We start from the raw sequence: 17188 nt of genomic DNA, 5'->3' as shown, positions 1-17188 counted from the left end.
ACTGTATTTACTTTTTACGTACAAAAATATCCATTTTATAAGGATTATGTACATAAATACCCATTTTATAAGGATTACGAATTTAATATTTTCAAGTCAAAATAAAAATTATTCATATGTTTTCTTGCAATAAGATGAAATTATTTCTCCTTACATTCCACGGTACAGATCCCTGAGAAAGATCCAAATTCTTATACATGTTACTTATCGCATAGCATGCATTCCAGCGGACCTGAAACAAAAGAAGCATACATTTGTAACAGAAGACCTCTTTCAAGCAATCCTCTTTTATATGTCATCGTTTTTTAAAATGTAAACAGTACTTTTTATGTATCAGCAGTTCTTTGTTTCTTTTGGGTTTAATGGGTTTTAACAGTATTTCAGATATGTAACGGCAGGTAGTTCCAGTGTTCCTGGATTCTGTACCATTATAAACCTGTTCTCTGCAAGTAACTGCCAACTTCCCCACATGAATTAGAAGTGGGGGATGAATGATTTCAGACACAATGTCTTTTATCAAATCGTCACGTAGAACACATGCCTCGTCCAAGGATCAAACTCACGATACCACAATCCATAGATATGTGCTCTCTCTACCGAGTTATGTGGGTGGGCTTATATTAGCAGACTTGTCTTTATTATATTTAACAAGCCAAAGGGTTTATACGTCTACGGAATTATATCATGAGTGCATAGCCCACGTGAATTAAAGTGCAAAGCATTTAACTGATTCCCGGTGTTTAAATTATATAATATTGTTCTGCTATATTTTACTTTGATTCTAGTATGTCTTTTATGTAAACAAGCCATTAACATAGGGTGATCTAATAACCGATTCAGAATGTGTGTAGTAAGCGTAACATTGTACAGTTTAATATCATTTTCACTAACAGAAATCAATATTGTCAAGTTTTAATGAAATAGCACTTGACTTTTTCTCATAAGAATAGTAAATATAAAGTACAATGGAAATGATTCAGAGCTTTACATAGTACTTTTTTCAGTATTTTTTTTTACTGAAACACAAATTCATTTTTTATATACAATCTTTCAATACTATACACACCTTCATTGCACCTGTGGCCACACCTTTCACAAGAGCCCTCACACCTGAACTCACTGCCTGACTGAATGCTTCCTTGCCTGAAATAGTATATCAAACATTATGTTTACTCAAAATATTTCGTCTCCCATACCTACAGTTGAAATTTCTTCTTCCATTACCAATCAATCCAGAAAATGAGTGACTTTATAGACAAGACATGTTATACTGTAAAAGCAGAAATTTTCGCGAGGGTTTAATTTTCGCTATATTCACCATTAGGCTCTACATCTTGCGAAAATTAATCCTCGCGTAAATATTCACCATTAGTATAATTCAAATTCAAGTAGGATACCATTTTTACAATTTCGCGAATATTAAACCTCACGAACATACTCAAAATTTCAAATTCGCAAAATTTTGACCCAGGGAAAATATGTGCTTTTACAGTAGGTTTTGCTCTGCTAAGAGCAAGCCTAAATTTTATATTCATTACCTTGCTTGAATTTTGCTTATTCGTATTTGTGTAGAATAACTACAACTGATGGTTGCTACCTTGAATTTAGACAAATTCACACTGGCTGGTAAAATACTGCAATCAATTTCCTTTCAGACAGGGAAATGGTAAAATACTGCAATCAATTTTCTAAAATACTGCAAACAATTTTTTCTGAGAAAGGAAAATGGAAAAATACTGCAACCAATTTTCTCTCAGAAAGGAAAATGGTAAAATAACGCAATCAATTTCCTCTCAAAAAAGAAATTTTATTTGCAGGATTTTTGTTCAGATGTAATAATACTCTAGGATTTATAGTTCTTACTTGACAAAATTTACAATTGTCATTTTTTAATGGTAAAACAGTTTGCTTGACAGTATGAAGTTGTTTCATGAGACAAATCAACCTTCTGGCTTTTAGAAGGTCAAAAGTTCTGTAATAGTGCTGTAGCTAAAGTTGTGCATAAAGGATCACCTGGCATTTAATAAATATATGAAACTGTTGCTTTATTACCATAGCTGTTCAGGTGAAGTGATTACAGACTTCCGGAAAGTCGTTGGTCCAACAGACATGACCGTAAAATTTGTTGTGGTCCGCTGTTTCTTAATCCAGATGCAGTTCACCTGACCGGCATTTATCGTACCCCGAGAACCGCAACATCTCGGACAACACATCAAAATGGTGTCACTAACATATCATGCCGGGCAGAATCCGGGAAAGAAATGTAAATTAACGCCCAACAATTGTAGTGAAAGGAAAAAATGTACGAAAATAAGAGGGTTGACTGAAAATTTAAGGGGAGTTGGACTAAAAATCGCACCTGGCTCATACATGATGGAGAAAAGCAACATATGCGGTGCACTGACAGCTTTTTAGGACTGGCTTATTGCTTTTCGGTCCGGCAGATTTTTAGGCATTGCTGAACCGAATGTCTGGCCATTTTTTCCAACTTTCCTGAAGTCTGTGATAATCAAACAAAACTATCAAAACACATGAAATTTTTCGTCTGAAAGAAAATTAAAGTGAGTTACACATTGTAGTAACTGTAAGGTACATACACAGCTGTTTCTTTGTGGTATATCTGAGAATATTGCCGAGTGCCCGAACACCATTTGGCTTCACTTTGTCACTATCTTGACAAGCTTTCGTAGCCGTATTGATCACATTTAACACAAGGACATCAGAAAAATCTGTGAGAAAATCCTCATCCTCTTCCTCCCTGAAAGAAAATCACATTACTTCTAGTTTCCCATTTAACTCTGGAAATACAGCAAGTTTTTTTTTTTTTCATTTTAACCCTTAGCCTGCTTTTCTTGCTCAACTCTAGACTTGTCCATCATTCAATATGGGCAATACTTTTTATTATTTGAAGGGGTATTCACTGATAATTTACTGACTGAACAGTGAACAGTGCAGACCATGATCAGACTGCTCTTGGTCTGCACTGGTTGCAAAGGAAAAATCACTTGCCACCAACAGGTTTAAGTATAAAAGTTTACACTTAAGTCAATTGTCAGCTGTCTGGTAACGATCAAATCAACAGCATTATAATGGAAAAGATTCAGTGTCAGTTACCTCCCCTACTCTGACACAGAGATCCACAGACCTCTAGCTTAACAAATCATAGTTACAACAAGCTGTATTATTTTATGCTAACTAATGAAATACTGTATTCTATCAGTTAAATATTTTCATATCTCATCACCCACACTGTGAAAATATGAAATCTATATTTTCACACTGTGAGAGATATAGCTCCGCCCCCTCAAACATTGTGTATGAATTTTAAATTATTTGCTTAAAACAGGACGAAATTTGTAGTCGCACTTTAATCTTTATAGTATATTTCTCGATTCAAATTATTTTACTTAAAGAGAATTTCATGTTATGCAGCAACAAATAAAATAAAATGGAACTTTATGTTGTATGCGTCTTTATAACGTCACAGCACGTCTGACGTCATGTCTGTTTACGCGCGTCTGTTTCCCGCGCTGAGATTAAAATAGTTGTAAAATACACATCTCAACGTAATTGAGCATAAAATAAAAAGAAAATGTGTTTGTTTTTCGTGAATATGGAATATATCTCACCTCGAAGTGAGAAAATTTTAACATTTTCACTCGCGCTACGCGCTCATGAAAATATTTGAAATTTTCTCACTTCTCAGTGAGATATATTCCATATTCACACAAAACAAACAAATATCTTCTATTTATCTTTATAGATACAATGTACTATGTCCACCACAGGAACAAAGGAGCTTTAAGAAGTACCTGTTCAATGCTAGAGCATCACCAAGGTTAGCTAGAGACCAGGCTGCTTTCACCCTCACAGCTATATTCTTGTCTTCCATAGCACCCAATATTGCACTCGTAGCATCCGCAACAAACGACACATCCTACAAGCAAGGAAGGCAAGTGTTCACAGTGGCAGATTATGACAGTGTTACTTTTACATACTGCTTCACATATTTACTGCAGAAATCAGTCTCAAACCTTTTTTTAATAAGATGAAATACGTCTGGTACAAACAGTAAGGAATTTAGTGTATATTGACCTCTCTAGGATACTATAGAATCTCTACAAACAAATTTCTCGAAGCTTCTAACCTCTCTAAAACACTAACCTCAAGATCTCCAGCCTCTCAAAGTTCTAACCTCTCTAATGTCTTGAACTCTCTTAATGATTAACCTCTTTGAATTTCTAACCTTTTGACAGGACTTAGTTCCCTCATACAAGAAACACGGGGTTATACTACTTTGAAGTGTCAATCTTTCTAACTGACAGATCTATCTGAGATACTAACCTCTCTAAGACTTTTATACAGGACATACACCCCCAGTGTTCTGACTGCAGAAGCTCGAATAAAACGATCCTCATCACTGGTCAGTCCCAGCACCACAGTGAGGCACATTATACGCTTGTCCAACTGCAAAACACAAAACAAAATAACTTTAAACTATATCATTTCCTTATTTCTTAAATATCCTTTAGTTAATACATTTCTTTGGGTTTTAGGTTAGATCACAAGCTAAGGCTACTGGGGGTTAAACCTTTCCATCTTTAATCATTTGGTATATGCAACCAGGTGTCCCCCAAGCAATTACATTGGACAAGGCATGGGCTGAGGTGAACTTATGACCTTCTAAAAGCCAGATGGCTGATTTCTCACATTAAACAAACTGATACTGGCAAGCAAAGATGATTTTCAATCATAAATATAACTGTTCCACAACCATATCTTGCATGGTCGTCAAACAGCAGGACTGTGCAGCATAAAAAATTTAACCATTGGATAAATTGTCTTTTGGATAACTTTTTGTCTTATCCAGGCATCATTATCAATGAAAAGGCATATTCAAATAATTGAAATTGTGCTTTTCAATATATATTTAGCACTATTTCCCCCACATTCCATCATGAGTGACATGATTAATTAGTGACTGATTATGCTGTCCTTCTTTGCTTTTCAAACTTAGCCAGTAGACAGTATAACTGGTTGATGAAGTTTTGAGTAGCTCAGTCCTGATCGTATTTACGTCAAGTTTGAATTCCAAAACAGTAACTTTATATTAGCCCATTAAACAAGCAATACTTTGCATATCTAACATCTTAAATTTTACAGCAATTCACAAGTTGAAGTAACAACAATGATATACAAAAGCCGTCAGAGGACAGCAACGCTCAGCAATTCAACAGACTTGTCAACTGAATAAATGTTGATCGACAAAGGGGCATAATTTTGTAAAATAAAAAAACAGAGTTATGGAACTTGTGCAATGTACTGGTAAGTCTGTTCTTCACAGTAAGTGTGGGAAGTTTCAATCCATTTCCACAAGTGGTTACTGAGATACAAGCTTACATACAGAAACCAAATCAGGATGCTAATGCAGATGCCAACGATGCCAACAGCTCTACCTATTCTTCGAATAGTTGAGCTGAAAACACTTTTGTGTAGGGAGAGATGGGAAATAAGCAAACAGTATAAAGTCATACTAACTGGAAGCATTGTGAATATAGGATCCCCAATATTGGCGATACAATCACACACTGTCGCTCGCACGGTACCGTGCACAGGATTCTGTAGTATCTCCTGTATCGGTCCATTCAGTAGTGACATCCAGAATTCCAACACCTGTCACAGGAAAATAGAGAATATTTTTTTCATTTTCATTTAAGAGCTAACTTGTCATAATGAACTGTCACAAGCAAGAAATACATTTGCATGGAGCATGTTTCACATTTGCACATTAACCAAAGGCTTGAAAACATATAATTTAGTACAGATTTAGATTAGATTATTCTAATAAAACAAGCCCTGCAAAAACTAAAGGTATGTTATTTCAATCTTTTACTACTGTTACGCCTATTTATTTAGTTATTTTGTTGGGATTAACGTTGCACCAACACAATTATAGGTCATATGGCAACTTTCCACGTTTGATGGTGGAGGAAGACCCCAGGTGCGCCTCCATGCATTATTTCATTTTGAGTGGGTACCTGGGTAGAACCACAAACCTTTTGTAAGCCAGCTGGATGGCTTCGTCACATGAAGAATTCAAACCCCGAGTTGGGGCTTGAATCAACATTAATGAGGGGCAAGTGTGAAGTCAGCAACCTTAACCACTCGGCCACGAAAGCCCCTTGTTACGCCTAAGATTGAATTTTCTTTGTACAGGGTGTCCCAAAATATAGGATACAGTTTAGTACTGTGAAACCATTAATATCCATGGGGAACAAGTATTCATGGCTGAGGCAATCCATGTAATAAAGTCCCACCAAACAAGGGAAATTTCCCACTCATTTTACCCTTCAAAGTCAAAATCCATGAATTCACATCCTCATGAAAAAAATTTTTTTTGGCCCAAACCATGAAATTAAATGAATTTACAGTTTGTGTGTATTGCCTACGAACATTTTTCCATGTTAGTGTAATCAAACAGTTAATGTGCATACACTGAGGCTTCACTGATATGTAACACATATATCTTGAACTTTAAATTTCGGAAAGTTTCAAAAGGTATAGCTCTACCAAATTTTCTCAAAATGACATTCATTTCTGGTAATTTTAACCATCCCCATCCTTTCACAGACAAGACAGTGTTCTGAAGTTAGATCAGAAGACTGAAAAGGGTCGTCATTTTCCAGCAAGTTCTATAAAATCATATTCATAACTGCTGAATATTGTTAAGGTTGAAAAGTTAATATGTACATGCTATATACCAAACATAATATTAAAATCTGTAGAATATTTGAGCCGTGCCATGGGAAAACCAACATAGTGGCTTTGCGACCAGCATGGATCCAGACCAGCCTGCGCATCTGCGCAGTCTGGTCAGGATCCATGCTGTTCGCTTTCAAAGCCTATTGGAATTAGAGAAACTGTTAGCGAACAGCATGGATCCTGACCAGACTGCGCGGACGCGCAGGCTGGTCTGGATCCATGCTGGTCGCAAAGCTACTATGTTGGTTTTCCCATGGCACGGCTCATTTATGTTAAACCACATATTACATAACAAATTGTTGACTTTCAATATGGACACATAACAATTCAGAAATATTTCTATCCAACTGGAACATGTTGGAAACTAAATTCTCTAGAATGGGTAATATTATATTCGAAATCAGAACAACTTGGATTCAAAGTACTTGTGAATATTGACATATTATTAACAGAAGTGTACACATCTGTGAAGTCCAAATTCTTGAAAAAGTGAATAATAAAACTCACCTGAAAATGACACAACTTCTACAGAAGTAACATACCTGTTGTTTATCCAGCCTGTCTGTTGTTTGTGTCATAGACTCTGTATTTATCACATCTTGAAGTAAAACTTGTGTAAATTCATCTAACAGCTGAAATTAACAATATCTACATACTGTAAAAGCAGAAATTTTTGTGACGGTTTAAATTTTGCTATATTCACAAGGCCCTTCATATCGCGGAAATTAATCCTCGCTTAAATAATCACCATTAGTATTATTCAAGTAAAATACCAGTTTAACAATTTCGCGAATATTAAACCTCACGAACATAGCCAAAATTTTAAATCTGCAAAACTTTGACCCAGTGAAAATATGTTATTTTACAGTATATACAGGGTTGTGATGTTGATCAAGAATTATACAGGTGGTGATGTTTGCTATAAAAGTACATTCAAGAAAGAGAGATAGAAAACATGTCACCAGTCATTGACAATTTTCTAGTGTTGACTGCCTCCGAACTGGAGTGTCCTTGTCTGTGACCTTGACCTTGAAGGAACAGACCAGACGTCTCATTATGATTAATATCTGTGTTAGTTTCATTAGACTCATTAATTTTGAATACATGTAGTATTAAAAGTTATAGCACAGATGGATGGATAATTTAACACACAGACAGTCTGGTCACTATATGCTTCCTGTTGAGGGCATACAAAATTGAATCACTTTTCAATGATTGTCTGGACCTACAATCATATTAATGTCAGTTCCTGAAGAAAGTAACGTATTGCTAACTTTAATTTGCATCTAAAAATTTGACCGCTGTAAAACCATATATTTGTGGGTGACAATTTTTTGTGGACTGCATTATCAGGCGTATCCATGAACTTACGTCCAAATGAACAAAAAAATTTCCAAATCACTGTATGTTAAATAGCTGAAATCAAGAAATTCATATACCCACAGGATAGACATTTTGCCCATGTAATTAAATGACTTCACAGTATTCCAGAGATGTCCAAACAAATATACATATCTATCCAAATTTATACTCATACCACTCAAACAAATGTTGGAAGACAGAGATATAGTTTAATAAGTCTTCATGATCATTTATCCAGAGATTTCAATTACTTTTGTACCTCAAACATAACATGACTTAAAGATGTTCCAAGTTTACAACTTCCGGACGTATTTTTAACAAGATGGTGTGGTGTATAAATGAGCCGCGCCATGAGAAAACCAACATAGTGGGTTTGCGACCAGCATGGATCCAGACCAGCCTGCGCATCTGCGCAGTCTGATCAGGATCCATGCTGTTCGCTTTTAAAACCTATTGGAATTGGAGAAACTGTTAGCGAACAGCATGGATCCTGACCAGACTGCGCGGATGCGCAGGCTGGTCTGGATCCATGCTGGTCGCAAACCCACTATGTTGGTTTTCCCATGGCGCGGCTCAAATGTAATTTTATGCAACAAACCTTTGCTGTATGAAGTTTTATCACAGGATCTTTATCACAGAAACATTTATGTACAAGTTCTTGTAACAGTGGAACACAATTTCTGAAAACAAAAACATATACATGTACTACATCCATATCACGTTTTTTCTTAAATTAAATTACAAACTACAGTCTGTTAACTCTATATCAAGGTCTTGTTTCATTCCTAAAAATAGCAGCATATTTCTGAAATCATAAGATAATAATTCTAATGGCATATTAAATAGTAAGTGACAAGATTATGCTATATTACAAAATTACTAACTTTTCTGAGAACTATAATAAGCTTCAAATTACTATTTCTGTGAAACTAAACCAATCACTATTAGAGTGGAGCTTGAATAAATATGAATTTATTTGTATTAAACTAACTAAAATCTTTACTAGTTTACCTTATAATTGGAAAGTATCCTTTAGTTAGGTTTGCCAGGACCTGAAGAGATTCCAGACGTACAGGTATTGGCTCAGTGTGCGGTTCTTCAGCTCCAAACACTGTGTCCGGGGTGCTCTGTGGCAATATATTCTTCACACACAACTTTACAACCCAGGAAATCTCTTTGGAATAAGCCTGAAGAAGCTGGTCTGAAAACACCGGTGTCTGAATACCTGAGGAACTAGCTGTATCTCTCTTTGGAGTTGCTCCCCCTGAAACCTCTCCTGTAGCACCTCCTGACTGAAGAGCTCCTCCACCGGAGTTAATATTTGGACTGCTGCTAAAGCCTGAATCAAAGTCTCTGACAGTAGGATTTGTAATCTGTAAACCAGATTCACTGTCTTTAGATCTTTGTTGATTATTTGAATCAGTTTCTGTGAGAACAGGCTGTACAGCAGAGATCGGGGGTTTTGATGGTTGAATTATATGACACACTTCCATCAAGGGTGGCTGGATACCAGCCATTGACCCTAGACATGTCAGGCATGCAACTCTTACATTAGGATCTGAAAAGAAATTTACAACCTCCAAAACAACTAAATCCTCCATTATGATTTTCTACATTCTAAACAAATTTTATTGACAAAATGAGCAACCATATTATTTTAAGAAACTGTTTTAAGTTCTGTGGGACGTTTTTAATTTCAAATCAGGTGGCAGTTTTACGAGTGACAAGTCCTCTAAATGCCTTGATATAGGATTAAATCTATGCCAAGTGTTTATGTGATTCACATTGCAAAATTAATGACATTAAATTAATGCTTCATGACCTACGAAATACCAGGTATTATACATATGTATCGCCGAGGCTGCTCACATCTGTTTATATTTGTTTTCTGTTGGGTTTAACATTGTACCAACACAATTACAGGACATATGGTAACTTTACTAGCTTTGATAGTGGAGGAAGACCCCAGGTGCTCCTCCCATAGGCAGGCACTTGGGTAGAACCAGTCGCATTCCATAAGCCAGCTTGATAGCTACCTAATAATATGAAGAATTCAATACCCGAGTAAGGCTTGAACCAACATCGGTGAGGGGCAAGTGATTCAGTCAGTGACCTTAACTGCTCAGCCACAATACTGTATATATAGACCATATAAATTTCGAACTTTTATTTTAAAAAAATTGTTTTCTATAACAAAATCATTCCTATCATTAATGTTTTGACATAATTATCATATTGCCTTTTCTTACCTCTGTGATTTATGAAATGTTTAACCTGTTTAACAATTCTGCTTAACAGACCAGGTCTCATTCTATGGTATGGTACATTGGCAATAACTGTTCCAAAACACTGCAAACAGACAATAACATTATCTATATCGATATAATTTTGCTTGTATGTCATGATTAATTTTGACTTTTTTCTTCTTTTTTTTTTCAGGAGTGTTTTACCGCTTTGCATCTTTCTCTACATTGTAGAAATACATACAAGAGGAATTCCAGACTACATGACTCACCTACAGCTAAAGATCATCATAAGTTTGTTCTAAAGTTTGATTTTTACAGAATATGTGAATATTGTTAAAAATGAAAGTGTACAACAATCAATATCAAAGGTGAGTATCCTCATACTGGTTAGAAAATTAATGTGACTAGTAACTTGTGTCAACTCTATTTGTAACTCCATCAACATGACTGGATATTCTCATATTGGTAACTCGAGTCAATGTGACTGGATATTCTCATACTGGTAACTCGAGTCAATGTGACTGGACATTTTCATATTGGTAACCCGAGTCAATGTGACTGGATATTCTCATATTGGTAACTCGAAACAATGTGACTGGACATTCTCATACTGGTAACTCGAGTCAATGTGACAGGACATTCTCATATTGGTAACTCGAGTCAATGTGACTGGACATTCTCACATTGGTAACTCGAGTCAATGTGGCTGGACATTCTCATATTGGTAACCCGAGTCAATATGACTGGACATTCTCATATTGGTAACTCAAGTCAATGTGACTGGACATTCTCATACTGGTAACTCGAGTCAATGTGACTGGATATTCTCATACTGGTAACTCGAGTCAATGTGTCTGGATATTCTCATATTGGTAACTCGAGTCAGCGTGACTGGACATTCTCATATTGGTAACTAGAGTCAGCATGAATGGATATTCTCATATTGATAACTCGAGTCTATGTGACTGGATATTCTCATATTGGTAACTTGAGTCAACATGACTGGATATTCTCATATTGATAACTAGAGTCAGCGTGACTTATATTCTCATATTGGTAACTTGAGTCAATGTGACTGGATACTTTCACATTGGTAACTAGAGTCAGCGTGACTAGATATGCTCATTGACTCGAGTCAATGTGACTGGCTATTCTCATATTGGTAACTTGAGTCAAGGTGACTGGATACTCTCACACTGGTACTAGAGTCAGCATGACTGGATATTCTCATATTGGTAACTTGAGGCAACATGACTGGATATTCTCATATTGGTAACTTGAGTCAATGTGACTGGATACTTTCACATTGGTAACTAGAGTCAGCGTGACTAGATATGCTCATTGACTCGAGTCAATGTGACTGGCTATTCTCATATTGGTAACTTGAGTCAATGTGACTGGATACTCTCACACTGGTACTAGAGTCAGCATGACTGGATATTCTCATATTGGTAACTTGAGGCAACATGACTGGATATTCTCATATTGGTAACTTGAGGCAACATGACTGGATATTCTCATATTGGTAACTCGAGTCAACGTGACTGGATATTCTCACCTGGATAAGTTGTGTCAATGTGATTGGATATTCTCACCTTGATAAGTTGGGTGAATGTGATTTGATATTCTCACTTTGATAAGTTGGGTGAATGTGATTGGATATTCTCACCTTGCCAAGTTGTGTCAATGTGATTGGATATTCTCACCTTGATAAGTTGGGTCAATGTGATTGGATATACTCATCTTGATAAGTTGGGTCAGTGTGATTGGATATTCTCACCTTGATAAGTTGGGTCAATGTGATTGGATAGTCTCACCTTGATAAGTTGTGTCAATGTGATTGGATATTCTCACCTTGACAAGTTGTGTCAATGTGATTGGATAGTCTCACCTTGATAAGTTGTGTCAATGTGATTGGATATTCCTCAGAGATCATGGCAAGTAGCAAACACCGGTGGATCTCTTTCACTGTTGATCCCAGTATCACAGAAAATGGTGTAAATGTTGCAGTTTTAGTCTCATCCCTATTTGAAAGGATTTACATTTTAGGGTTTCGACAACAGAAGTGTGAAGATTGCAACACATCATTCCAACATATCATTTAAAAATACTAAATTTTACATGGATGACAGTAACAATTTAACCATCTTTAAACAAAATAATAGCAATAATTATTGTCTTCAAATGACACAAAAGCATTTATGAAATTTAAAGAAAAAAATATAAATTCTGTTTTTGATTGGAAATTTAAAACTCATTCTATTGAAGCCATTGACACTTGCAAGACTTCACAATAAAACTATGAGGATAACCATGTAAAATTTTAACAGCTCAATTATCTAACCTGATAACTACTGCTCAACAATTATTGCTTCTTTTAAATGAAACAAAAAAATTTTGGAAATTAAAAACCTGAATCCTTTCTTTTATAAGCTGGATATTATATACCCAGCATAAATATTAGAAACTATAATGGATTACCATAGATATCGCATCCTTAACAACAAAACAGATCTAAGTACACCTACCGCTAAAAACTAAGACCTTAAGAATTTGCCACTTTTTCCAAATTACAACAGTTCTTACTGTATAAATTCCTTGAAAAATCTCACCTGTCTTCTGCGGCAGTCAACAGGAGTTTAGTTCCATCTACAAGAACAGACAGGGCTGCCAAGGCACCCATTCTACACTGAAAAATTTAATATTCTGTAACTGAGGCATGCTGCCACCAGGGAAGCTTATCAGAAATACTGGTATAGTAACATTGACACAGAAAAACACACAGCATGGCATTGTTGTGTTGGCCATACAGAAGACAGTATCACATATACAGGACACCTTCTGCCATAAATAGTCCTTGTGGGGACAACAAAGTTGTAGTTCCTCTAACAGTTACATTGTTAAGACCTTCGGCTTATTTCTGGTGGTCACTGTATGTTTTGGTATCACTGGTTGTGTACAGTGACACCTTTTAGATTCTTAATTCTGATTGGACGCTTCACTTATACTCTATGGAAATTGCACAGAGGTAATTTTCTTCATCTTTTGGCTTCAAAAACTTATTAAAGGGCTTGACGGGTGCTAAGCTCACAGTCTGTGTTCGACATGGTACATGCGATACTGTGCCTGCAAGGGTGGATGACCATCATTAGGCATGATTAACAAATGAATAATGAACTTCAGCATAAACGCCATAATTTTTCAGAACGTTTCCGGGATTCTGAGTTAAAATTTCCGGGATTTTTACCTTTTGTCCGGGACATACACCGTGACATTGGTATTCGTCTGTTTCATGCAAAAAATATCATAATATACATGTAGTTTCCCCGAGATAAACATTGTTCACTCGCTTGTATTAATTTGCGGCAAATGTCGTCTAGCTTTCTAAGGGAGGTAAATACATGTATACAGGTAATACATCTATAGTTCGCCACGTGAATTTATTGCGTTCCCAAGGTGAACAGAATTAGGAGACTTACTATATACGAAGAATCAACCTGGTCATCGTGATTTAGATTCTAGCTAATTTGGTATCATTCTAAAGCTTAAACATTTATCTAATAATTAAACTGAATCCTTAAAGGAATAAATAAATCTTGAAGATAAAATCGACAATATAAAATATTTGGAGTCGGGTCAATTTTCATGGGTCGGTCGGCAAAGGCATTCAGCATTTTCATTCAGAATATGTGTGACAATCGATGTAGATCTTAAATAATTACAACCTTTTAAAATAATTATCGTTTAATTGACCGTTTTCAACAATCTCTTCCATAAAGGCTACATGTAGCTTTACCGCCAATGTGCTAAAAACAAAGAGATTTACGACTATTGTTCCTAATTTAACTATCATAAAACAGTTACTGATTGCATAATCTTGTCAGTTCTTAATCAGGGTCATCATAATAACCGACTGTCACCAAAAGATCGTCGCATGATCAAACATGTGGCTCGAGGGCATGAAACTGATTATGAATAAACAATGTGACACCGGGACTGTTTATTGTGTAAAATTTAACAACTTATAGACAAAACAAGTTTTTGGGGGATTATTTTTATTTGTTCCTGTATTTTTATTTTTCCGGGACATTTTAAGACTGTCCGGGACACCGGGACGAGTATGTAATTTCCGGGACAATCCCGGACGATCCGGGACGTATCACATATATGACTTCAGTAATACCATGTAGCAGTTAAAATTGTACTCCAGCTTGCCTTTTATACAAGTACCGGTATGTATAATCAACTAACAAACCTGTGCAATATAAGTCACTTCTTCACAGTGAATTAGTGTGTGAAGTTTCAATCCATTCCCATAAGATACCAGCTCACATACAAAAACTTAACCAAATTGGGACGCCAGAGTCGAAACATGGATATGTCCAATAGCTCTACCTATTCTTCGAATAGTTGAGCTAAAAATAATCTTCAAAAGTGCACTGTGATAAATTGCTTGCTTTATGTGAAGCATACATTAAAGGTTTCAAGAAAAAAAATTACAAGAAGTATCTCACATGTGATTTAAACTATCTTTTAATTTGTTAATTTAAACAAACAACTGATAAAAACAAACCTTAGGTGATGGATCCTTCAATATAATAGTGAACAAAGTTTGAGTACTGGCCATGTTTGTGGCAGTCTGCGAGTCTGGGATAAATGAGGACCAGAAACTAAACATCACTTTCTTATCTGTCATCTAAAAAATAGACAATGAAAATAAAGCAATTTTTAAACAGCAAAAACATATTGGACAAATTCGTTTCACATTTGCAGCATATGCAGTTTAGCCAGCTTGGCATTTGTTTTGCTTCCCGGGATACCTGGTCAATCCGGCATACATCGACATGCGCCGGTCTTGCAAGATAGGCAATGTGGCAAATCATATATTTTCCATTATCTATTTGGATAAACATTCCACAATAAAACAATTGCTAACTTATGTGGAATAGGTCACAATAAAAAATCATAGCATATTTAAAGTTTTTTTAATTTTTACTTGCAACACACGTGGCCGACGTACGCCGGACTGTTCATTTATTCTCGAACTGGCAAGATTTTTTTTCTTGTTGCTCATGTGACTGGCATATTCTGGACTGGGTTAAACAAATTGGCCCATTGTTAAAAGGAGATTAAGAATCACAATTTGTAGAGGTGTACAGATGCAAGTAAACATTGCCTATATGTTAAAATGGCTGTGCTTGATTTCAAAACTCAAGTTACAGAATCAGAAAATTTTTAATCAAGTGTACTGGAATTCAATTCTGTAACAGTTCCATTTAATCAAATATAAATGTTGTGAATCAGTCATTTTCGATGGCAATTTTACTGTACACACAAGAAATTGCCATTTTTGTTGAAATGAGAAAAGGCTGAAGAATCCAATTTTCTCTATTTTATGACACACCAGTCCAGCAGACCTAACCCAATTCCAAAATATCAATAAAATGTTTCCTACATGAAAACATTATTTTCTCGTGTTTGATCATGTTTATCTTAAAGACAGCAATGTTTGTATTTACTTATTAAAAAAATACATATACGATACCATCTATGTCCCAGTTGCAACAAACAAATACGCAAGTAATAACACTAAATGCTAACTCTTATCAAATGAAATGAATATTTGACAAAACTCTAACAATAACCTGATTCAAGTTTTTCTGAACTTCAGTACCTTTATTATCCAATAGAAGCAGCTGAGAGCACACTGTCTGACCTTGGTACAGCTTGACCTTAACCTTGACCCCTGACCCCCTTCTGTATCTGACCATTCGGATTCCGAGCTGCTAATCTTAGACCATGTAGTGTAGCCCGACAAATCTGCTTCAATATTGATGGCAGCAGCACCTGCACCAAATGGCTTTCCTGAAGTGTCAGGGTCATCACCATGGGAACCACCATCTGGCTGTCTGCTCTGCTTTCCTCCTTGCTTATCTCCCCTTTTCTTTGTTTTCCTTTTGGATTTCTTCTGACCTAAATAGTGAGTTTATGTCATTTCAGCAAAACAGGAAAGATCAAATTAAATTTTATTGAGGGCTGGATAAAAACTACACCTAAACAATGATGTCTATTTGTCAAGAAATGAGGTCACAAGTCCATGTCATAGAGTGAATGAAACACTGGTAAATGTGTGACATGAAAATGACTGTCACATGTTCCTTTTTATTGTAATAAGTGAAAACCAACAGTTATTACACAGTTTAAGTTTTTTCCCTGCACTAGTTCGTATATTGACATAGATATTTCACACCTGATACCGTAGGACTAGGCTAGATCCTTTTACCACTGTACTAATGTTCCCCCTGCAAGTCTGGAACCCGGTATCTGAGGACCTAGCCAGATCACCTTTACCACTGTGCTAATGTTCCCCCTGCAAGTCTGGTACCCGGTATCTGAGGACCTAGCCAGATCACCTTTACCACTGTGCTAATGTTCCCCCTGCAAGTCTGGTACCCGGTATCTGAGGACCTAGCCAGATCACCTTTACCACTGTGCTAATGTTCCCCCTGCAAGTCTGGTACCCGGTATCTGAGGACCTAGCCAGATCACCTTTACCACTGTGCTACTATTCCCCCTGCAAGTCTGGTACCCGGTATCTGAGGACCTAGCCAGATCACCTTTACCACTGTGCTACTGTTCCCCCTGCAAGTCTGGTACCCGGTATCTGAGGACCTAGCCAGATCACCTTTACCACTGTGCTAATGTTCCCCCTGCAAGTCTGGTACCCGGTATCTGAGGACCTAGCCAGATCGCCTTTACCACTGTGCTACTATTCCCCCTGCAAGTCTGGTACCCGGTATCTGAGGACCTAGCCAGAT

At 36.4% G+C, this 17188-nt stretch overlaps 1 protein-coding gene across 1 annotated transcript in view; it reads right to left on the bottom strand.

Annotated features, from left to right (window-relative positions):
• The window catches only part of LOC123534653 (HEAT repeat-containing protein 6-like), a 43843-nt gene that overhangs the window by 4279 nt on the left and 22376 nt on the right, over positions 1-17188 (bottom strand). The window contains exons 8-21 of the mRNA XM_053519002.1: positions 16045-16343; positions 14944-15066; positions 12983-13059; positions 12262-12394; positions 10374-10473; positions 9136-9682; positions 8723-8804; positions 7305-7394; positions 5539-5673; positions 4345-4467; positions 3813-3937; positions 2598-2758; positions 1067-1143; positions 155-232 (exon numbers count right to left, since the gene is read on the bottom strand). Of these exons, the coding sequence (XP_053374977.1) occupies positions 155-232; positions 1067-1143; positions 2598-2758; positions 3813-3937; positions 4345-4467; positions 5539-5673; positions 7305-7394; positions 8723-8804; positions 9136-9682; positions 10374-10473; positions 12262-12394; positions 12983-13059; positions 14944-15066; positions 16045-16343 (2150 nt within the window). The remainder of the gene's footprint in view (positions 1-154; positions 233-1066; positions 1144-2597; positions 2759-3812; positions 3938-4344; positions 4468-5538; positions 5674-7304; positions 7395-8722; positions 8805-9135; positions 9683-10373; positions 10474-12261; positions 12395-12982; positions 13060-14943; positions 15067-16044; positions 16344-17188) is intronic.

The sequence above is a fragment of the Mercenaria mercenaria genome, chromosome 12, assembly GCF_021730395.1.
Source record: "Mercenaria mercenaria strain notata chromosome 12, MADL_Memer_1, whole genome shotgun sequence".
Lineage (NCBI taxonomy): Eukaryota > Metazoa > Mollusca > Bivalvia > Venerida > Veneridae > Mercenaria > Mercenaria mercenaria.
The sequence above is the reverse complement of the archived record's forward strand: the minus strand, read 5'-3'. Positions and strand labels throughout refer to the sequence as shown.